The following is a 26,095-nucleotide window of genomic DNA, read 5'->3' on the forward strand; positions in this document are numbered from 1 at the left end:
AATAAAAGAGTAACAATGTCAGTTGATAGAAACTGCAGACAACGCCAACTATTTCAGTCAGTTTGTACTGAAGTGGCGCTGGATGAAAAGCTACCGCAAAATTTTCCCAAAGGAAAAGGAATACAATGGGCCAGAGAGAGAGAGAGAAAGTTTATTTGATACCTAGACAATAACAATAATATCCAAAGAAATATTCACCTCACCCCACACACCACCCATTTCCACACCCCTCCCTACAATCCCCACCACACCCCATCAACATACTACAACCCTACACACCACCCGGACACCACCTTCACCCCACCCCACACCACACCCAATACCTATCCTCACCCTGCACCACACCAACCCACACCCCACACTCCTCCCCAAACTCCACCCTACACCCCACACCGCCCCACACCACATCCCACATTCCACCCCATACCTCCACACATTCCACACCACACCACACCCATCCGACATTCCCCAACCCACACCACCCCAGACCACCACCCCCTCCTCACACCCCCCACCAAACACCCCATTCCAACTCACCCACCCCCCACCTCACACTCCCCCCACCCCATTCCACCTCACACCATCCTCACTCTCCACCCACACCCAACCTCTACCCTCAGCCAACCCCACATCCCACAATATGTGGACTTGCCAAGAAAGCATTTCTCTCTCTCTCTCTCTCTCTCTCTCTCTCTCTCTCTCTCTCTCTCTCTCTCTCTCTCACTGCAACGTTTGAGATATTTCCTTCTCTACTGCTCATTTTCTGTGTTTTGTTTTGCCCTAATTCAGAAGATAACTCTCAATAAATAAAACTCGTTGTATTCTCCCATTAAAAATATCATCTGTTTCCCAACTTATTCTTACAGTAGGAGTTGAGAACATCCTTCCATCTTCTAAGAATGGCCGCTTTCATCTCCCTCGTAAAACCACAAAAATCGTTCTTGAGCCATGAATCTCTGCTCTATATCACCAACGGATCGAGAGTAAATGTGAGCATTTGTGCCACTGAAAATGATATAAGGAAAGAAGGAATGAAAGAAAGAAGGAAGGAAGGAAGGAATAAAAGCGTAAAAGTATGGAGATGATGAAACTAGAGAGATGCTTAATCAATAACTAACGTGAGATTTATATATATATATATATATATATATATATATATATATATATATATATATATATATATATATATATATATATATATATATATATATATATATATATATATATATATATATATATATATATATATATATATATATATATATATGTGTGTATGTGTGTGTTTTTGTGTGTGAGTGTGTAAATATAGCTTTTATCTCCAAGAGCTCCTAAGACCATTACTACTCAATCATAAAATTGCCTCAACATGTCTTTATGATCATAAAAATTATGATTATCAGACGAACAGAAATGAGCATCCTCATCTGGTGAAAAAATCTCCTTCAGCAAAATCATTTGTTCAAACCATCCATCACAGGAAACCATTTACCCAACAGCTCAAAGAAGCACTGAGGTAGGAGGGGAGAGATCGCATCAAAACCCTTTCCAGTTTCCAGACCCAAGCGGATACAGTTTCCAGGGAAAAAGAGCAACAATAAAAGAGTAACAATGTTTCAGTTGATAGAACTGCAGAATAACACATCACTGCACCCCTGATAATCACAACCTTACAACCACCACACCCCACATTACCCCTATCCTCACCCCACACCACACCCCAACCCACACCCCACACCATCCGACTCCACCCTACACCCCTCTTACACCACCCAACCCCACACCAGACCCCACATTCCATTCACCCACCCACACACCATCCACACTCACCCCCACACCACACCCAGCATTCCACCCCACCACACCACACCCCCCCTCACACACTTTACCCCTTCACCACACCACACCCACATTCCAACTCACACCCACCAGACCCCCACCCCTCACACCCTCCCCAAACCCCACACTCCACCTCACCCATCCTCACTCTCCACCCCACACCCCAACCTCTACCCCTCAGCCCACCCCACATCCCACAATATGTGGACTTGCCAAGAAAGCATTCTCTCTCTCTCTCTCTCTCTCTCTCTCTCTCTCTCAATGCAACGTTTGAGATACTTCCTTCTCTACTGCTCATTTTCTGTGTTTTGTTTTGCCCTAATTCAGAAGATAACTCTCAATAAATAAAACCCGTTGCATTCTCCCCTTACAAATATCATCCGTTTCCCCACCGTATTCTTACAGTAGGAGTTGAGAACATCCTTCTATCTTCTGAGAATGGCCGCTTTCATCTCCCTCGTAAAACCACAAAAATCGTTCTTGAGCTTTGAATCTCTGCTGTATATCACCAACGGATCGAGAGTAAATGTGAGCATTTGCGCCACTGAAGTGCGTAGAAGGAAAGAAGGAATGAAAGAAAGAAGGAAGAAAGGAAGGAAGGAAGGAATAAAAGCGTAAAAGTATGGAGATGATGGAACTGAGAGATGCTTATTAAGGCAGATTTATATATATATATATATATATATATATGTGGGTTTTGGGATGGGTGATAAGACTGCCTATTCTTCTTCTCCTTCTCCTATAAGTATATGCATATGTATAAGTATTATTATATGTATGTATGTATGTGTGTTGGTAAAGTCATAATATAGCCATTGTAAACCAAATGACTACGAGCAATACTACAGAAACCGATTTGCCAAAGGACCAAAGAGGAACTTGACACAATATTATTTCCATCAAAGGAAGTGCCTGACAAATAGAAGGGATAGGTTCGAACCCGTATTACACAAGGGGAACATCGTTTTAACCAAAATGGTTTGGGGATTCCTTCCAAATATTGAGAGCCAGGATTCCCTAAAAAGGACTTCGGAAGGACTGAAAGGATTAGAGCCTCAAGGCAATTGAATATCCTACGGGAGGTTAAGGAGAGTCCTAAGTCTGACGGATTGAATGGGAACCTCTCTCTCTCTCTCTCTCTCTCTCTCTCTCTCTCTCTCTCTCTCTCTCTCTCTCTCTCCTTTCCTTTAAAAGATATAACCGAGATATTGGCGTTCACACAAGTTATAAGAAACGGAAATCTCTTTGCTCAGTATATAAAAGGAAGAACGTACAACTTGTGGACTGGCCAAGAAAGCATATTTCTCTCTCTTTCTCTCTCTCTCTTCTATATATATCTATATATATATATATATATATATATATATATATATATATATATATATATATATATATATATAAATATGTATGTAAGTATGTATATATATATATATATATATATATATATATATATATATATATATATATATATATATATATATATATATATATATATGAATATGTGTGTGTGTTTGTTTATGTACTTACATTCTGTAGTCCACAACAGCAGTTATAGAAATCACAAAAAGAAAAACGCTTATATAACCAAGCAAAAGAATTAGGTGGAATCATTTCAAGTATTTGATGCTGGCAATCATATCATGTGATTTAAAAGAAAATAACTGATTAACATCAAGAAACTAGCTGACTATATGAACCTGGATAGTTTCTACACAATTGATTATCACCAACCAGTCACCCTGAAAGTGAAATTTGCTATGAATATCTACGACCAAAAGAAAAACGATCTTAGAAAGATAAAAATGACTTAATCTGACGAAAGCAGAGAAATTCCAACGGAACCTCCCAATCAAATGAGGCGCATTTCAAAGGGCCATTTCCAAAGCTTCATATCCAATTTAATGGTAATTTCATTTGGTTATAACAGAGGCCGTGAAAGTATTTATGAGATCGTGTCATGAAAGATGACTGGGGGAAGGGGGGAAGACCCCAAGGGCCTCTGGACTCAAAAGTTCTCCGTCGTGGCCTCAGGATTTATTAGGAAATAAAGCTGACCAAACTGGAAGGAAATTCCTCGTTTAAATCAGCATTTGAACATTGTAGCGATCTGGGAAGGCAACTACTGGATGATGTGACTTAACCAAAGCTCTCTCTCTCTCTCTCTCTCTCTCTCTCTCTCTCTCTCTCTCTCTCTCTCTCTCTCTCTCTCTCTCAGACATTCCAAACATGCTGACATATTATCTGTGACGGACTATGTAAATGAAATGGGCTAGTGTCCCACATTCCTCTTACGGAATCATTGGAATCTCTGGAATGCGATGGAATATTCCACTCCTGGAATGGGATTCCACGGAAGCACAGATCTGGGGGCTCACGTCAGTCCCAGCTAAATTGCGTCTGCTTGTTTAGAATCAGACGACAAATGGGCTTCTTCGCTCAGAGAATACTTGCGCTATGAGCAAGACTGCGTTCGGTTTTATTTACTGAAGTACAGATTTGTTGGCGTTTAACGAAAATCTCTCTCTCTCTCTCTCTCTCTCTCTCTCTCTCTCTCTCTCTCTCTCTCTCTCTCTCTAAATTGGTTGATATCTTAGTTTAGATTATTTAAATATAAGTTTTATAAACAAACTAAATTATTATTATTATTATTATTATTATTATTATTATTATTATTATTATTATTATTATTATTATTATTATTATTATTATTATTGCTGCATAGCCTTGTTGTCTTTTTAATGAAATATCATAAGAAAATATACTTTTTTGTCTAAAAATAATAATTATAAGCTGATGAAAGAGAATTTTTGATAAAAAAGAACATAATTACAAAATAATCAAAGGGAATTTTGAAGATATTCAGATCCACAAATAATCATCGATTCCCGATGACTCAGTTATCAGATTATTCATTGATTCATTTAAACGTCGATAACTAAAGGCGTTTCAGATAACCAGACTGTATTTGTTAGGTGTCACCTACCGCGTTGAATGGTGTCAATAACACAATCACCGTCGGTACACAACACTTTGCTTCGCTCAATAAATGTTTGGACAGCATTAGAAGAAGTCATGTATGTGTTCAGTAACTGACCAGCGTTATTATTATTATTATTAATAATAATTCGGAAGATTAGCCAAGTACAATTATTCAGATTAACAAGCGTATTTTCCCATTATTAATAAGATGAGGAAACTTTGATTTGGCGGTGGGGTAGGCAAGCCTCGATCGGCAAGCCATTGATTTGAAATTCAAACTTCCAAAGAATATGGTGGTGTTCATCTGAAAGAAGTTGCAGAAGATAATAGGATATATAGAAAGGGCAGATTAGTCATTTGAAAAGAGAAAAAAGTAATAATTCAAAAATTAAAAACATAAATATATAAATAAATGAACAAAATAGAAGGTGAATTGACTTCAGATTGCAATGCGTTGCATCTTTGCTTGAACTTTCAGGCTCCAATTGCACGACATCCTCAGTAGGGAGACCGTTCCACAGTCCAGCGGTGTGAGGAATAAAGGACCTCTGAAACTTTGGAGAAGTTTGACAGCGAGGGTCATTTACTGCATATTGGTGCTTCTGCTGTTCAAGGAATCAGGTCGCTCTCGGCAGATAAAGGGGATGAGGGATCGATTGAGAATGTGAAAGTTCTGTTAAATACAACTTGTGAAAAATTGTAGTACTTCTTTTCGTATATAACTGATTTTATGAGACTGATCCTGTCAAGCCAAGCACTGGTGCACTTTCGGCCATTCAGCTCTTAAGACAGTGAAAAGAGGGAGTTGGAGTGGTTGGACAGCAAGATAAAGAGATCCACAAAATGAAGGAGATGAAGTACAAGGATCTAAAGAAGGAACTGTGAGAAAACCCCACAGTTGCTCTAAGAAGTGACAGTTAGAGAGGTTGGACAGCAAGGCTGAAGAAAGGGTGTGGGGAATGCAACCTTACTATCCAAATATTTGCTGAAAACTTTAGAGATACAATATTATATATATATATATATATATATATATATATATATATATATATATATATATATATATATCTATCTATATATATATATATATATATATATATATATATATATATATATATATATATATATATATATATATATATATATATATATATATATATATATATATATAAATATGTATATATATTCTGAGGATGGTTGGAAGAATGAAACTGGATTTATTTGTCAACTGCCTTAGGGCCAAACCCTAGCACTCAGAATATAAGCGATAAATGTAATGAATAAACTGACTTACATTCATATCACATCTAAGTAAACAGAGAAGTGGAGGTCACCTTTTTTAAAAGCCCATCAATAACTTTAAACTGAATTTATTTACAAACGAAGCAATCAGGAAATTAATATGAAAGGGCTGACTGAGCAGCAAGCAAGCACATACAGTGTGCAATAACAGTTAGACAGTGTGTAGCAAATAACTGAACCTGAAAGGGCTACAGCCCGGAAATAGTTTGACACGCAAATGAATTTCTGCTGTTGAAACTGGTTGAGTGATTTTGGGTAGTTCGCGCAACTGTTTGCAAAGGGGGAACTGTGTCCAGCACCCCTGGACTGCTTAATCAAAAGACTCTTGCACGTAGCAGGATGGCAGTTAAACGTCTAAGGCTATTTTGGTACACAAGGGCAGGGGCAGACCACTCAAAGAGCCAGATAACAGGATTCTGGAAGAGAATTCCAGGTTAGCATTCAAATCAAATGACTTTCTCTCACATGAAATTACTTATGCACAATGGAGGAATTGATCAATTAGATATGATTAGCACATGGTAACACTTTGGTGGGAATGCTCTAATTATTATCACTGAACTAATTTAATTTGAGCTTGGGACAAGTCGTGAGGGTCAAATGTGCGTGCTAGGCTGCGGGAAGCAAAGGGGCTTTGTTTTAGGAGAATGAAAAGTTGGAAATACTGAAAATGGAGAGAAATTCGTGAGAAGAAAAAGAATCTGGCGTTAATTGCGACTTTAAGACGTACCTTATTGCATCTGCGCATGGAGCTCACTTGCAAAAGACGAATTTCGACCGCAGAAGTCTCGAAATCTTGCCAGTGTAAAGGGAAGGGAGACCGCACCAACTGGGTGCTTTTGTGGTCCGCGACAGGAGTGACCAGCGAGGTCGCAATCCCATCTCATTCAATTTCTAGGGTTGGGCACAAGGACATCAGTCGATCTGGAAGAGGCAATCAGCCAGCACAAAGTTTGAAAAGGAATAGGTCTTATAGCTATGTCTCTTAAGAGTCAGCATAGCAGCCCAATTACAGCCCTGACTGGTCTTTCTGTCCCTAATGGCTGGGACTAAGAGTTCGGTATGGTCCCCCAAAATCAGGCAATATGGGGGTAGGTCTATATAAGTTCCCCCCCCCCTCTCTTAGTGGAGTCTCCTCCAGCCGCCATTAAATTTGATTTCCTAGCTAACGGGCTGAAGGGGCGAATTTTATAAATACGTATATATATATATATATATATATATATATATATATATATATATATATATATATATATATATATATATATATAAGAAAATTTGCAATGCATTTCCCACTGAATTTCCACCTGAACTAAGAGATAAATTTTATCAGCAAAGGGAGAGAGAGAGAGAGAGAGAGAGAGAGAGAGAGAGAGAGAGAGAGAAAAACAAGGCGCTGCTATCATGTCTAGTCTTTCCCCAATTTAATCAACGACGAAAGAGAAAAACAATTCAGAGAGCAATAAAGAACTTCGGGCCTCTCTCCTGTTGCAGCTCCCAGTTCCTCTCCCGTTTCCTCCCTCGAGGGGATTTGTAGTGCCACATCAGCACTCAGAAGACAAAAAGGAGCTGTTGACCCGAGAAATGTTCGAAGCTTATTAGGCTCTTCTTCTCCACCTCTGCAGAGAGGGAAAAATATTTAGCCTCTTGTAAGGGTTGTATATATTTTCTTTTAGATGGAGTCGCCTCTTTGTGTTGGTTTAAAGAAAATACGTTTTCCTTTGTTTAAGAAGAAAATGTTTTATCCTACATATTTAATGGCCACTCATACTTTATCAGTATGATGAAATATAATTCGGTGATGTAAACACTTTATCAGTATGGTGGAAAATAATTCAGTCATGTAAACACTTTATCAGTATGATGAAAAATTATTCAGTGACATCAACCAGAAACAAGGATTGTACCAGGAACAAGAAATGTTTCTGGCATATGTAGAGCTAGAAGAAGAAGAAGAAGAAGAAGAAGAAGAAGAAGAAGAAGAGAAGAAGCAGTCTTATCAACCATCCCCAAATCCACTATATATAAAAAATCTCACCGCTGAGACTAAGTATCTATTTCGTTCCATCATCACCCCGCTTTTACGCTTTTATTCCTTCCTCCCATCCTTCCTTCTTTGCACTTTACGTGGCGCATATACGCCCATTTTATGCTGGATCCAGCGGCTCATGTAGAGCAGAGATTCTAACCTAAGTGTCTGTTTCACCCCAGAAACGATTTTTGTGGTTTTTGGAGGGAGATGAAAGCGGTTATTCTCAGAAGATGGAAGACTGTTCTTCAACCCCAAAGTATCCGGTGGGGAAATGGATGACCTTTACAAGGGGAGAATCCAAATTGTTATAATTATTGCGAGTTATTTTCTGCATTATGGGCAAAACAAAACACAATAAAATGTGCAGCAGACAAGAAAGTGTCTCAAACGTTTCATTGAGAGAGAGAGAGAGAGAGAGAGAGAGAGAGAGAGAGAGAGAGAGAGAGAGAGAGAGAGAGAGAGAGAGAGATATATGCTTTCTTGGCCAGTCGACATTTGAGTTCTTTTTTATATCCCAGTACATAGATTTCCTTTTTTTATAACTTATGGAAACACAATATCTCGATTATACCGAGAGAGAGAGAGAGAGAGAGAGAGAGAGAGAGAGAGAGAGTAAAACAAGACGCTGCTGTCTAGTCTAGTCTGCCCCAATTTACTCAATAGCAAAATGAAACAATTCCGAGGAGCAATAAAGAACTTCGGGTCTGTCTCCTGTTGCAGCCTCCAGTTCCTCTCCCGTTTCTCCTCGAGAGGATTTGTAATGCAACATCAGCATCAGAAGACAGAGAGGAGCTGCTACACCGAGAAGAAGAAGGTGAAGAAGTGTGGGGTGAGGTGTAGGGAGGTGTGGTGGGGGAGGGACTGAGGGATGGTGATGGGGTGGGGATGGGATGAGGGTTGTGGGGTGGGGGGTATGGGATGGGGTTGGGGGGATGGGGATGGGATGGGGAGGGTGTGATTGGGATGTGGGTGCAGGGGGATGTGGGATGGGGGTTGGGATGGGGTGGGTGGTGGTGCAGGATGTATGGGGATTGCGTGTTGTGGGGTGGGTGGGGATGGAAAGGATACGTGATGGTTCAACCCCTTTTAATTTAAGGTGATAATGTATTTAGGGGTATATCTCTGGTGGAGTTTTAAACTTAATGTATTAGGGTGGGGATGGGATGGAAGTTGTGGATTATATAGGTGTGGGTATGGGGTATATAGGGGTGTATATATATATATATGGGATGGGGATGGGATGGGTATATATATATAGGTGTGGGGTGCAGGATGTAGGGGGTGGGTGCATGTTGTGGGGTGTGTGTGTAAAATGATTAAATTCCATTAGAAACTGCACCCTGACTTCATACTGGTATGAAAGATTAAAGAATGGCAATTGAAAGTATGATAACATTCGCTGTTCTATTTAAAATTATCCTTTAAACTAAAGTTAAGGCCAAAATATATGCCTTCTCATTTTCAACATAATTTGTCTGAAAAGAAATCTAATGACATGAAACAATAATTTGATACTTCTCTAAATATTACCTGTCATTGTTAATATATGAAATAAATTATTCTCTCTCTCTCTCTCTCTCTCTCTCTCTCTCTCTCTCTCTCTCTCCAGTCCGGTTAAAGCTCTGATCAACGCATTCTCATTCCGTATGAACTCCACGTTTGTAAAACTTTGTTACGCTTTTTCATCCAGCGTCACTTCCAGCACATCTACTGGACTGGAAAACGTTGGCGTTATTCGTGTAATTCTATCAGCGGACATTGTTACTCTTTCATTGTTAGTCTTTCCGCTTGAAACTATCCGCTTGGGTCTGGAAACTGGACAGGTATTGATGCGATTACTCCACTGTGCTTCTTTGAGCCGTTGGGTAAATGGTTTCCAGCGATGGAGGATTTGAACAAATTATTCAGTTGGAAGAGAATTTCTCTACCAAGAGGATGGGGAATGTTTACTTTTGTTTGTCTGATAATCATAATTAATGATGATCATAAAGCCATGTTGAGACATTTTCATGATTGATTAGGAAATGGTCTCAGAACCTCTTGGAGGGAAAACTAAAGAGTCTGGACTCTAAATTATCCCGTTTTATTGCTGCCTAATAGGATTAACAAGAATATATATATATATGGAGTTGTGTGGTAATTTTGTGATATATATATGTATATATATATATATACATACATATATATATATATATATATATATATATATATATATATATATATATATAGTATATATATATATATATATATATATATATATATATATATATATATATATATATATATATATATATATGTGTGTGTGTGTGTGTGTGTGTGTGTGTGTGTGTGTTTGTGTAACTGAGTCACAAAAAATTTGGAACGTGATGAATATACAAATAAAGACAAAATCCACGAAGGAAAGAGAAACAATGGAGTGCTGCGAGGTTTTTGATCGTTTGTATTTTGCTTTTCCCGTCTTGATATTTCAATATAACGTAAAGTAAAATTGAAAGAAGTACTAAATGTTTTTGCAAAAGCCCCCTTGACGTTCTCCCCTGCCTTGACCTCCAATAATGACAATCAGGTGTCAAATGAGGAGATAATTTCATGACCATACATTACCAACCCCTGACCTGACCATATTAATCCCCGCTTGAGGGGGGGAAATCAGTAGCCCGTTGCATATTTACACGAACCCTTTGAGGTTTCACATATTGTTAACAGTCCCCAGCCAATCTTGTCACGAGGGCTCTCTGAGGACCTTCCCCTCCATTCCTTTACCCATCATGCCATTAAGGGTCACTGTCTTGACCTGACCCACACCTGTGACTCCTCCCACTCATCCTCGCCCTCCACTTTAAGTATCTCAGTATTGTCCTCTACCTTCCTCGAAACTTTTATCGGCCGACTTTCAACGACCTTTCCAGATACCTGCCAGGATTAGCGGCATGCCCAAGACTAGGACAATAGATGACCCTATTAAGAGGAAACTGTTAAAACACGTCCACCATAAGCGCCGTTTGCAATATAAATACGACCTCTGATAGACCTCAATATTGGAACACTAGTGTTAATTTTAGCGTTTAACTTTTGACTATAAGTGTTAACATACAGTGAATTATTGATACCAGAAATCCTTGCTATTTGCAAATTATGTATTCCAAGTTGAGTGTCACTAAAAGTCCTTCGTGTATTACAACATCTCTGTTCTTGCATATCCGTGGTGCAGTACCTGTTGTGTGAAATTATCATCAATGGTCAACGGTGCCAGCTCCTGAAAACTTGGGGATGTACAGGTGCCATACCCAGTCAAGATTTCCGGAAGCCCAGTGTGATCCTTGTCTTGCTGTAAAATATCTTGTACATTCTAAATAGATCCTATCCCATACTTACAACGTGTTTTAGCCTAAGAAGGCAGAGTTATAATGCTTGCGCTTGCATGGTACTCTTGCTTAGTGATTGTGATCTTAGTCCCATAACTTAAACAGTGCCACGGAACTCCATTGATAGCTCCTGTAAATATTTTCTCTTCTGATCGTTTAGTGAATTATACTTCTAAGTGGACAATCTAATTTTGCCTCAACCCCTTATTCTTATGGTATTTTGAGTATAGTCACTATTACCCTTATCTGTCCACGGGAACGTAGCCCCCCCCTTTTAGTCAGTTGCCTGTTATCTAGGTCATAAGGTTAGAGCAATCCCTTATCACCACCAGGAAAAAGAGCATGACACACACACACACACACATCCGGGATTATATATATATATATATATATATATATATATATATATATATATATATATATATATATATATATATATATTAATCCATTTCCCATCATAGAGGTAAAATAGGAATATAACAAGACTATGGCCACGATACATTTATATACGCGCCTGGATCATTTGGGATAACACAAATTTGACCCTATTAAGAGGAAACTGTTAAACCCCATGACGTTTATCTATATGTATTTCTTGGACCTTAATGCCAAACCAGACACTCTCGCTATAAAATTCTTTCTGAAAATTTTTCCCATGCCATTGCCACTTAGAGGTGTTTGTGCCAGAGGGTAGTGCCTCCGCCTTTCACCAAGTCTTCCCGAGATGAGGTTGCTAGCCCCATGCCCTCTGTCTTAACTCCCATCTACCCCTGGTGCTAATAGACCCGTCGTTTGTTAACTGCGTCGTTTCTCTTTCAGAACAAAGATTGGAATTTCGAATATAGGACAAAGGCCAAGCGCTGGGACCTTTGAGGTCATTCAGCGCTGAAAGGGAAATTGACAGTAAAGAAGGTTTATTGAAAGGTGTAACAGGAGGAAAACCTTTTGCAGTTGCACTATGAATCAATTGTTAGGAGAGGGTTAAGGAAAGTCAGGCAGAAGAAAGAGAATATTAATGGAGGTACAGTAAAAGTAATGAAAGGGGTTGCAACAGCTAAGGACCTAAGGGAGGAACGCTGCAAAGAACCTAAAGTAATTCCTACAGTACACCACGTACGGTACGCTCATGTAATTGAAACACTACCCCACTAAACTTTCAGGACAAAGGGGATTGTGTGAAAATAAACTAGTGATATAAAATGAGATTACGTGTAAGAATAAAATAGAAGAGGATTTGTGGTTAGTTTTACGAGAATCAATTTCGATAGTAAGTAATAAAGGGACGTTTCACCTGATTTTTTGCGTCATTAACCTGTTACGACTTTGGGGGATTCATGATATGTAATAGGGAGATGCTTGTATACATGAACGTATTTTTTGTGTGTGTACGCATACAGTGTATGTCTGTATGCTGATTTATGAGTGATTTTATATACGTCTGTTTTATAAATAGTTCTTAGCTGCTGATAGTGACAAGTATGATGAATCCTAAGTAATATTGTTTCCAAAAAGTATTGCATTAGTTGGTAATACACTCTAATAAGTGTGATTTTATATTTAAAATTCAAGGTTGAAAATACATCAGCAATTCTATTGCAGCTCTCTCTCTCTCTCTCTCTCTCTCTCTCTCTCTCTGACTCCTCAAGCATTATAAAAATCCTGATTCAATCTATCTTTCCTAACAACTATATTCTCTTTCGACTCAGAAACTGTTATGAATAAATGTTTTCCGTTGCCCTTTTAGGGTCGCGGGCAGAGATGAAACATACTGCAGCTTGCATGCATTAGAACTGAACTGCAAGCAATGCAGAATAGCAGATTATGAATTGATATTTTTCGTCTGAAACTTTACTTTAGCAACAATTTTATATTGTAAATAGATCAAAATCTTTTTTAATTCCTCGTGGAATTTGAAAGTACTTTCGGATTTGCTGTATGCTAAAATAGATGCTATTGATAGAATTAACTTTTTTATGAATAGATTAAAATAATCTCTTTTAATTTCTCGAGGAATTTCGAAAGTACTTTGGGATTTGCTATATAATGGAACATACCTACAGTGTACTCGAAATAGAATGAGCGGAGGTCACTCAAGTATATACATTTGTATTTCTGTATTTCTTACATTATGATGTCAATGTCCAGTAATTCTAGTTGCTCAGGTATAAAAGGCTATCGGATATCACAACATTTTTTCGCTAATGCGTAAACACTTGTGCCTACAAACAAAACAGAGCTGAGTAAAGGACAAATAAATAAATAATAATGAAAAATGAATAGAAAATGTAAAATATATTCATATATACACACGCACACACACACACATTATTATATATATATATATATATATATATATATATATATATATATATATATATATATATATATATATATTATATATATATATATATGTAGAAAACTACTGGTCACTTTTACTGGATACATATGTAATTATAATAGCAAGAAGTTAAGAGGGCATTGTGGCTATTACAATTATATATATATATATATATATATATATATATATATATATATATATATATATATATATATATATATATATATATATATATATACACATATATATATGTATATATGTGCATATATATATACACACACATATATAATATATATATTATTATAAGTTACAAGAAGTCGCTGCACAGCCGACCCTTAGTTTGCCCTTAGTTTATCGGAAGTAGAATCGTCGCTGCATAGCTGATCCCAGTTGACCTTTGAGATATCAACGCTCAAAGTTATCAACATTTTTGTCTGTCCCCTTCCTTTACCTGAAAACAGACATTTAGATGGCACAGTTGAAAGGAAACGATAAGAGGCTGAGAGCCAGTCCTTTGAGCAGCTTAGCCCAACTGAGCTGCTTACAGCAACCATTCTAAAGGCAGATTGAGCTGGCTGAATTGTCTTTCCACAGAATACCTGAGGAGATACAAGCAGATGGCTGGAACACCTGGAAAATGACACATCTTGGCACATGGTCACCATACTCGGGAGATCTCTGCACACGGTCAGCATACTCGGCAGAGGTCTTAAAAGGGGCTAGGTCAGAAGAGATCTTTGCAGTTAACCAGAGCAGTCGTACACACGTAAGAGGTGCTGAGAGGCTCCCTCCCTCCCTACCCCGCTGTCCACACCCGACACCAGACTCGACTCCAATTCTACAGTCATCCTCGGAACGGACCGTCCAAGTGATTAGTGTGTCGTGCCATTCGTGTGATTGTCACTCGTCAGTATTCGTCATTGCCAATGTTCTGTGTTCCAGTGTAAAGTGTCCATTCATTTCTCGAGACCTTGGCACCATCAGTGCTTATTTTCCTTTACTGGCGTGTAATGTTTAACTTCGCTATTGCAGAGGGACTTTGCTGTGGACTCATCTTGGACTGTGTATTCCATCATTCAAGACTCCAATAAAAAGATCTTCAGGCTTTGCAAGCCTCCTAATAATTCATTTAACCATTTTCCTTTTGATTCTTTCCTGTAAATATATTACTTAATTTAACAAAGTGTTTAAAAGAAATGATTCTCTTTTGGAGTAGAGCCCTAAAGCTCACTGAATCATCACCATTTTTCTTTTCTTTTATGATTTCCAGGCATAATGTAAACATCAGATTCCAAGGCCAAATTAAAGAAAGATCCGTTGCTGGCCTGTAAAGAATCTTTTTTCGAATCTAGAAATCCAGGGAATACATAATTATATATATATATAAATATATATACATTTAATATACATATTTATACATATACATATATTTATATATATATATATATATATATATATATACTTTATATATATACATACATATCAAAATATACATATATATGAAATTTTTTTATCAGTACAGTGATTTATATATACAATCATAATCATGAATACAAATGTTACTTAATATCAAATTCACGCTACCTCAGGAATATTCCGATGGAGAATTATCACCGAAGGGAATTTATACAAGTGATAAATGGATTGGTACCGCCGGGTTTCGTGACACGAACCCTTGACACTTATATAAATTCCCCTTCGGTGATAACAAATGAATAAATAATCGGAGATATTCCAAGGAATAGAATAATTTGATATTATACACACATTTGTAGCTTCATGATTATACATATATATATATATATATATATATATATATATATATATATATATATATATATATATATATATATATATATATATATATATATATATATATATATATATATATATATATATATATATATATACATATATACATGAATACACACATGCATACATGGAACTACGACAAGAAGAAACTATAGCATTCTTAGATATTTAGAGAATTGTGACAATCTCTCCCAAACTATGAGCAAGGGATTCATTGTGTACTTACCTTACAGAAGACTTCCCAGTGAATATAGGGCCAATGTTTTCGGGGTTTCGTCCCTGAAAGATAGAGAGAAAATAATAATAATAATAATAATAATAATAATAATAATAATATATAATAATAATAATAATAATAATAATAATAATAATAATAATAATAATAATAATTGACAAGCCCGAAAATCGAAATAAGAAGGATATAGAATATGCCAGTGGAAATTGAACCCATATTCATAGGAACACTAGGCACGATCCCAGGATCCCTGAAAAAGAATCTGGAAAAAGTAGATGCCGAAGTAGCTCCAGGACTCATGCAGAAAAGTGTGCTACTAGAAACAGCGCACATAGTGAGAAAAGTGATGGACTCCTAAGGAGGCAGGATGAAACCCAGAACCCCACACTAAAAAATCACCCAGTTGAATAGGATGACTGAAAGACAATAATAATAATAATAATATTATTATCTAATAATAATAATAATAATAATAATAATAATAATAATAATAATAATAATGATAATAATAATAATAATGTACTGTTAAATGAAATAGCTAGATCATTCGGGTTAATATTGTTGTCTTGACATGATCGTCTTAACAATTTAGTCTCTTGGATGCGAATAAGGTCGCACAAAATGATGCAAACATTTTCCATCCGTTACCTTAAGGTTCGTCCACATTACAGTAAAACATGTTATAAACAGATGACTGCAACTTATCGCATACATGTCACGAACAAGTCAACAATCGTGGGTATTATAAACATACGACGGCAACTTAACACATACATATTAAAAGTCCAGAGAAAGAGCGAACTTTCCCCACGCGAATGTGACGAGGCTCCTTTCCCAAGGCTATAAATTTCATTTACTGAGAAACATTTCTGAAGCTCAGAGAGAGAGAGAGAGAGAGAGAGAGAGAGAGAGAGAGAGAGAGAGAGAGAGAGAGAGAGAGAGAGAGAGAGAATTTTAAAAGCGCCCCATTATGGATGTTGAACAGTTTTTCCACAGAACCAACGTTTCAGGAAAGTACCGAATCCACCTCAGAGATATGTAAATGTTCGCTGTTCCATTATGGATTCGAATCCAGAATAAATTCTAAAGCAACAGTCTTGTCAGTATTTAGAGAGTATAAAAATTACATAGACATTCGTAAATATCCATTTAAGGATTCACAATATTTGATGAATTGTTCAGTCCAATCTCAAATTTATTATCATCCAGAAATAATCTATGGAAGCTGAAATGTTATGTGTTTTCTATGACTTTAATTGAATATACTTCATTAGACGTAAAGATATAATTAATTCATTGCTAAATGATTCATTTTGTCTATATTAAATAATATTTACATCAATAAAGAACTTTAAACACCATCGTCTGTTTATGCAAAGTTGTCATGAACTCCAAAATTGGTTTTAGTATCGTTAAAAAAAATCTATTGACAATTCCCTGCAATTCACATCAAACTATTGCATTTGTGGACAAAACTCTTCCATGAGTAACAGAAAAAAATTTCAAATATAAATTCAAAAGAGGCAGAAAAATTTTTCACTTATACTTATTGTCCTTTGAATTCACGTCTCAATAGACTTGCGTTTCCTGATAAATAATTGCCTTTCGAGATTTAGTTCAATTTACTCTGATTGATTTATTGTATGTCCGGATATGCCTCACTTCATGGATGGATTAGTTGTGAGAAGGAAGAGGGTGAGGATTTATACACATATATGCGTTATGTATATATGTATATAAAAAAATATATATATATATATATATGTATGTATGTATATATATATATATATATATATATATATATATATATGTATATATATATATATATATATATATATATATATATATATATATATATATATATATATATATATATATATATATATATATATATATATATTAGTAGAATTACTAAAAGAACCTCATTCAAACTGGATGGTATCTAAGGAGTATTCATTCAGAAAAAGTTCCTTTTCTGAATATATGTATATATATTAACAAAGAATTTCTCTGGACATCTCAACAACAAACATACCCATTTGCATACATCTGTCATCTCCCTTTAGAACGAAGAGCAAAATTGAAAAACTCCGATATACATAAATAAAAATTGAAAAAAGAGAAGAGAGAGAGAGAGAGAGAGAGAGAGAGAGAGAGAGAGAGAGAGAGAGAGAGAGAGAGAGAGAGTGAGTGAGTTTGGTGTATCGGTAAAATGAAAAATTTAGGAATTTTTAAACAATTTATCTGAGAGCTACAGAAAATGAACATGCAACCATAGTTTGATTTCGATATCTAGAAAACACACAGAAATATCTACAATTTCAGAGAAGCGAAAACTGATGGAAAGGAACGAACGGGTGGGAGAGAGTGACAGTTTCTCTGCAAATATTTTCCTCCTAAAACTAAGACCTCCACTTTCCCTGGAGGTCCTTTCTGGTGTAACTCCAAAACATGTTTTAACCTCCCCGAAAAAGAATATTGACGCTGCTCCAAAAATGATTGGGAAAGTCTTCATAAAAGTTAAGGGGAAAAATCTCTTTAAGGAGACACCACACCACATCGTTCTGTGCTTCAAAAGAATATGACAAACTCTTCTGCCTCTTTTCTCTCTTATTTATTTACCTTCCTGCGGAAGTTCGTACTACAAGTTGCAGGCATAAGGAAGCTGAGAGAGTCTTGGTGAAACGTTTTAATGTACAGCTTTTATCAGAACTTTCTTATATTTTATATATGATGTATTTTTTGGAAAATAGTTTTTATTATTTTATTATAATAATCACTATATTCCAAGATATACATCATATATTCAGAAGATGAACCCTATTCATGTGGAACAAGCCCACCAAAGGAGCCACTGACTTGAAATTCAAGCTTTCAAAGAATATTATGGAGTTCATTCTAAAGAAGTAACAGAAATAAAGGGAAAAACAGAAAGAGGAGACCAGTTATTAGAAAAACTGATTAAGAAATTAATAAAGTTAAGACAGTGAAGATTCTACAACGTGCAAATCGTTACTACTTGGATAGGCAAAGGTTTCTTCAATTCGACTTCTAAATTGTAAAACTAAACATTCAAACTAGTCGATACTAAATATATTTATTAAAATCCCAAGTGCTGTATTATTTTATAATTAAGAATTAAACATGCAATAAGCACCCGCATCGTCACTCCAATTATCCTAATAGGAAGAAAACAGGTGGCTTTTTCTGGAAGCTCTTCCGTCAAAGATTTTGAAAACATGGCGCAATGTCACCCCCAAAAATAAAGTTGACCAGAAAAGTTTTTAAAACGACGCTTCTCAGATACAAAAGAGAATACTTCTTTTCATATAAATAATTTACTGGAACGAGAGTAGATTATTAAGAAAATCTTGATCACTCGCTTTTCATTATTCATTTATTATTCATCAAAAGGAGATCTCTGGGGAATATGGCTTCTTTACTGGATGCTGATCGGAATTAGGAGTTAAAATGGATGTTCTGATTTTCTCAGTGATATTTAGCCCACGGGAAAGGAATAGGTATAATCAATTCTTTTGCCTCTTGAAGATTATCAGATCTCTGGAGAACGGAAAGGCACATACATACATACATATACATACATACTCACACACATACATACACACACATATATACACACATGTATACACATATACATATATACACACATATATTTACACATATATAAAATGTAATCTGCAAGCATTCAAGAAGACTTGAAAATACTATATTCACAAGAGATGAAACACAAGGATAAAACGCACTGATATATACAGCCATCCCTTGCATCTGCAACATATCCACAGCATTTTATGGCGAAGGAAAAGGCGAAAGGAATAACAGAGGTTATCCGAAGATAATTTGGAGTTTTCCTTATTCTAAGAACCAGCAACAAACAGAGAATCTTTTGTATAATTCGATAAGAAACAGAATAAATGAAAGGGTTTGATCATAATGTCAGAACAAAACTGTTCGTCCTTTGAAAGACATAATTTTAAATAGGATAATTCTGTTAAAAATATCCTACATAAAAGTAGTTAAGTCTTCAGTAATTATCATCCAAGTCTATGAATAAGAAGTATGAATGAACAAATGAACAAATAATACATTACCAAAGTGTTCTTTCATAACACGATACAGAAACAAGGCAGTAAATTCGCTGTCTTTTGAAAAATACCTCGAAGTTTCTTACAGAAATTAATATTTGTCCGAGTACTCGTCTCAATACGAGAAAATATCGAAAAACAAAAGCAACAAAGATCATAGTACTAAAAAGATGATAGGTCAATGAAACTCTACGGGAATACTCACCAGGATCTGCGGTGTCCCATTTGTCCTTGAAGGATTCAGGGGGCCCTAAGCTCCTTCGATGTCAAGTCCAGGCAAAACAAGACCTTAGGAATCGATCAAGTGCGAGGCTACAAATTTTATTTTGCTACAGAATTACCTCAAGATGCTACATAATTATTTCCAGATGCTGTAGAATTGTCTCAAGATGCCACAGAAATACCTCAAGATGCTACAGACTTATCTCAAGATGCACCAGAAATATCTCAAGTTGCTACAGAATTGTCTTAAGATGCTAAGGAATTATCTCAGGATACTACAGAATTATCTTAAGATGTTACAGAATTATCCCAGGATGCTACAGAATTACCTCAAGAAGCTACGGAATTATCTGAAGATGCTACAGAATTACCTCAAGATACTACAGAATTACATCAAGATGGTACAATATTACTTCAAGATGCCACAGAAATACCTCAAGAAGCTACAGAATTATCTCAAGCTACAGAATTATCTTAAGATACTACAGAATTGCCTCAAGATGCTACAGAAATACCTCAGGATGCTACAGAATTATCTTAAAATGCTACAGAATTATCTCAGGATGCTACAGAATTACCTCAACAAGCTATAGAATTATCTCAAGATGCTACAGAATTACCTCAATATGCTACAGAATTAGCTGAAGATGCTACAGAATTACCTCAAGATAATGACAAGACTAATAGAATTATTTTAGCACAGACGACCTGTCCTGATATTTGGCTAAATGATGAAGTTTTATAAAGTAGGTGCCTTAAGGAGACAATATTACAAAAGTGTCAAAACATCTAATTTAAATCCCACAACAGTTATTTCCACAAGTCCAGCTTTTCATAAAGACTTCTTAATGTGCCTCCCCGTGAAGTTTTCCTAGAGCAGGTTTATATTTCCATATTTATTACTCGTTTTCATTTCCCTTAAAACTTCCTTTGTTTTCTCACTGGTTGACCCGAGGGAAATGGAACTGTTCCTGAACATTTCTTCTTCCTCTTCTTCTTTTCTTGACTGCAGCAGACACTACTCCCAAAACTCCCATTTATTCTTATCCTTCTACTCTTGCTCTTCCTCCTTCGCTCCCATGTCCTCCTCCGGGAGTAGAGAGGCGTAATATGAGGCACTTTGGCCACAATTGCTTTCAGGAGGTAACGTTAAGGATGGTCTCTCCATCCTTCCTTCCTTCATTCGTCTGCATTTGGCGTCTTCGCGGTGGCTCAGAGGAAAATGGATTAATGAAGGAACTTGGTGGGTAAATATCTTCTTCAGGGGATGACTAGTTGCACTCCTCACCTCAGGGGAACGAGTTACTCTGTGGCAGTTCCAAGATTGTTTTTTTCATGCGTTGCAAAGATTATATATATATATATATATATATATATATATATATATATATATATATATATATATATATATATATATATATATATATATATATATATGTATATATATATATATATATATATATATATATATATATATATATAAATATATATATACATATATATATATATATATGTATGTATGTATGTATGTGTGTGTACATATATATATGATGATAGAATAAATGAATATGATAAGAATATGACTGATATCGAAATCCATGTAATGAGAATTAGAATTAACAAAGACTCACACAGAAATACATAAATTCTCCCAATATTTTTCCTGGTCAAAATGATTTTCAAACTGTGGGGAATTTCTTCTCGCAGGTGAAATATATAATTTATACTGAAATATTGGGAATCGCTTGGAATATCATCAGGGAATAATTATTAATCATGGCTTCGTAATGACGGATAGCCCCGGAAATATTTATATATGTCCTGGTTACCCTCAGTATTATTTAAGGCCATGATAGTTTTGTGTATGTGTGTGTGAGTGTGTGTGTGTGTATATATATATATATATATATATATATATATATATATATATATATATATATATATATATATATATATATATATATATAGGTGTGTCCCAAAAGTAGTGAAACTAAATTGATGAAGTACATTTTTATTGGAAATATTTACAAAGGTACGTTGTCTCCCTGAAATTAACACCCTTAGAATGAATACAGGGGCTCCAGGGCTTTTTTCATTCTTCGTAACAGTGCTGGAAGCCTTTATCCGAAATGTTGTCAAGACTGGTAGTCACAGTTCTCTGGTTGTTCTCTAACCTCCCAATATGAGTCCCTTTGAGGTGAGATTTCAGTTTTGGGAAAATAAAAAAAGTCACGAGGGCCAGATCTGGTTTGTAAGCTAGGTGTGGTACCGTTGCAATGGATTTCTTGGCCAAAAATTCGTTGATAGACAAGGCGGTGTGACATGGTGCTTTGTCGTGGTGAAGGATCCAAGGAGTGGCGATCTCAGGGCGAACCCGCAAAACTCTTTTTCTCAAACGTTCTAGAACTTCTCGGTAATAGGTTTGGTTAACAGTGGTCCCTTGAGGTACAAACCGTTTGTGGATGACCCCTTTTTGCATAGAAAAACACGATCAACATCGATTTCACTCGAGATTTGATCATGCGTGCTTTCTTCGGGTTGGGTGATGCTGGAGTGTGCCACTCACACCTATGACGTTTTGTTTCAGGATCGTGCTCGAACAGTAATCACTCTGTTTAATATGTTTGGTTCTGTAGACAAACGACTGACAATATCCTGACAAATGGAAAGACGAGTTTCTTTCTGTTCCTCAGTCAAGTTCTTGGACGCAAGTTTGGCAGAATCTTCCTCTTGTTCAAATCCTCGGTAACAATTCGATGGACGACTGTTTTTGGTAGTCATGCTTCACCAGCAATGGGTCTGATGTTCATCCGCCTGTCAGTGTCCATGACAGCCTTCACACGGGCAACATTTTCATCTGTTCCTGCTGATGAAGGGCGCCCAGATCGTGGTTCATCGTCACCATTTTCAAGGCCGTCTTGAAGGCCTTATGCCATCTGTAGATTTGTGTCCCTGCCAGTGCATGTTGTCCATATGCAGAATTAATCATTTTACCCTCTTCTGAAAAGGATTTCCCAAGCAAAGCACAAAATTTGATAGCACAACGGTGTTCGATAGATGGCTGCATTTTGGAATGAAACGAGACTGCCAGAAACAACAGCATTTCTTAACACGCCTACTTAATTGCTCGTATTCAACTGACAGCAGTTACAATGTCTCCTCCATACCCCTACCTACCCGGCCCACTCCCTGACTGGGTTACACACCACGCCCACCAAGGATTTAAAAAATTAGTTTCATCACTGTTGGGACACACCTCATATATATATATATATATATATATATATATATATATATGTATGTGTGTGTGTGTGTGTGTGTGTGTGTGTGTGTGTGTGTGTGTGTGTGTGTGTGTGCAAGGACAATGTTTATATAATGTTTATATACCCTGAATGAGGCAAAATATCACTACGTTAGAACGAAGTTATTTGTGAAAGCCAGTTCTCACTGAATCCTGTACCATTCGCCTTTTTTTTTTTTTTTTTTAATGAATGAACATTTGACGATTGGCGTTCCGTTGTTTGTGTTGGGGGGAAAATTCGGTTGAATGAAAGCTTCAGTATTTGAACTGACTCTAATTCAATATGATATCGAATATGATGACATGATAACAGTGGTATATGTATCAATTCTGATAAAAGAGCGATAACTGTTACTATCATATGAGCAGCAAAGAACGAACGTATATTATTGAATATGTATTATTGAAATGGTTCACAAACACACAAACATACACTAAGCGTCATTAGGAGCAGAAGGGAGTGGTGACATTGAAACAGTTAACAGAAATATAATTCGAGAGAGAGAGAGAGAGAGAGAGAGAGAGAGAGAGAGAGAGAGAGAGAGAACACCATTGGCACGTACCCGAGTCCAGAAAAAAAGCGAACTTTTCCCAGGCGAAAGTGACGACCCTCATTTTCCAAGGCGATAAATCTCATTTACTGAGATACATTCCTTAACCTGAGAGAGAGAGAGAGAGAGAGAGAGAGAGAGAGAGAGAGAGAGAGAGAGAGAGAGAGAGCAATTTTCTGAACTAGTTCCTCGCGTGAATGTCAGGGCGAAAGAAGGAGAATGGACGGGAGCTCTTTGGTCCCGTTCCTTCTGCCCTTACCCTTTCCTTTACCCTTGCTCTTTCCTTTAGGGTTTACTATTGGTTTACCCTTAGCCTTGCCCTTACTCTTCCGCCTTTACCCTTGCCCTTACCTTTTGTGTCAATGGCGGAAATATTACCGCGATATTTTCCTGAGTAATTAATGACATTTCCTTTCCAATTGCACTTGAATTACATGAAAATATATTTCCACATACTGATGACGGCAGTCCCCAGGCATTTCAGACGCAGCTTCAACCAGAATTTCCGTCTTAGATTTGTAACCAAAACAGATTCAGTTTCACTTTGACCTGAACCGGAAGACTCGTGGGAAAAGGCACATTCCATTACGGTATTTATGGGAGCGAGGGAAATGGTAATGGTAATATACATGGTAGGAAAATATTCAATTTTATTTCATACTTTATGTTTAGCAGTTAAAAAAAAAAGTTACTCTTGAATATTTAGAGGAGAATTATGTCGAATTATTTGAAGGCATCAGGGTTTATTAATTGAGGAACAAATGGACACGTGTCTTTGATGTCAACAAGAAGTGATTAATAGATTATAGGTTGCTGATTGGCTAATTAGCCTTGAGATTTATATAAGGAGAAAGAGAAGGGAATGACTAAACTACTAATAACGGTAATTTGTTCATTCAACCCTTAAAATGTAATCGATGGTTCCATTTAACATTGTAATATAACAGAGTGTGATCTATCAATGTTATTTGCCATCGGACTTGAAGTTACGTTCCATTGTATGTCCTGAAGACATTTCTAAACTTTTACGAAGTTTATTATCTATCTATCTATCTATCTATCGAGAGATAAATATGCTGTTCGCTTTACCTATGATGAATTGTTTTTCTATTCTCCTTCCACACTCGTGAGGTTTGGAAATGGCCAATATATCCTAATATATTGAGTTTATGTTTCGCAGCAATGGATAGTTTCAAAGAGAGACAGAAGAAGGATTCTGCTGGAAGGCACAGTTCAAAGTTTCCTCCTTCATACTAGAAAACTTTAGCATTGCTTAAAGAAAAACAGTTGGAATCTTCATTTAGACTTTACCATCAAGGTCCCTAATTACGTTTTCAAGAAGATTGTCTTTAGAATTGTGCATAAATGGCTCTCTAGACTATTTCTAATATGGACTTTCATCACCGTGAATTTCAGTCTTCTTTGAGAAACATAACAGACTGAATCTTACGATATCCTGTTTACAAATCCTTCACTGGAGAAAGATCAAAGATGGTTTTCAGCCTCAGGTCAGATTTCTCCACCAGGAATTGATTAGGGAATGAATCCATGTCAAACGATTTGAAGGCAATTAAAACTAGTGGTTAATGCATGATACACCTCTCTCTCTCTCTCTCTCTCTCTCTCTCTCTCTCAATCATTCCAGAATGGAATAAATCGTAGATGATACAGGCAACAGCTAAATAAAGTCTAAAAAAAATTAAATTTACGGAAAAACTTTTTTGAGGATAAAAGTAGCGTCAGAATTTACACTGGTGCATTTGGACATTAGTACGGCTGTTCATTCCATTCTGGTGTAAGTTATTTGCAATTTATGGTACTTCTGCAAGCATGTGCGAGATTGGTGCAAAATATAACCCTAAATCCCCAGTTTAAGGGGCCATATATATATATATATATATATATATATATATATATATATATATATATATATATATATATATATATATATATATATATATATATATATATATATATATATATATATATATATATATATATAGTCAAGGAATCCAC

At 36.4% G+C, this 26,095-nt stretch overlaps 1 protein-coding gene across 1 annotated transcript in view; it reads left to right on the top strand.

Annotated features, from left to right (window-relative positions):
- The window catches only part of LOC136846232 (mucin-2-like), a 194,396-nt gene that overhangs the window by 75,840 nt on the left and 92,461 nt on the right, over positions 1–26,095 (top strand). The window contains exons 12-15 of the mRNA XM_067117034.1: positions 189–642; positions 1,401–1,513; positions 1,633–2,039; positions 12,494–12,608. Of these exons, the coding sequence (XP_066973135.1) occupies positions 189–642; positions 1,401–1,513; positions 1,633–2,039; positions 12,494–12,608 (1,089 nt within the window). The remainder of the gene's footprint in view (positions 1–188; positions 643–1,400; positions 1,514–1,632; positions 2,040–12,493; positions 12,609–26,095) is intronic.

This window comes from Macrobrachium rosenbergii, chromosome 15, assembly GCF_040412425.1.
Source record: "Macrobrachium rosenbergii isolate ZJJX-2024 chromosome 15, ASM4041242v1, whole genome shotgun sequence".
Taxonomy (NCBI): domain Eukaryota; kingdom Metazoa; phylum Arthropoda; class Malacostraca; order Decapoda; family Palaemonidae; genus Macrobrachium; species Macrobrachium rosenbergii.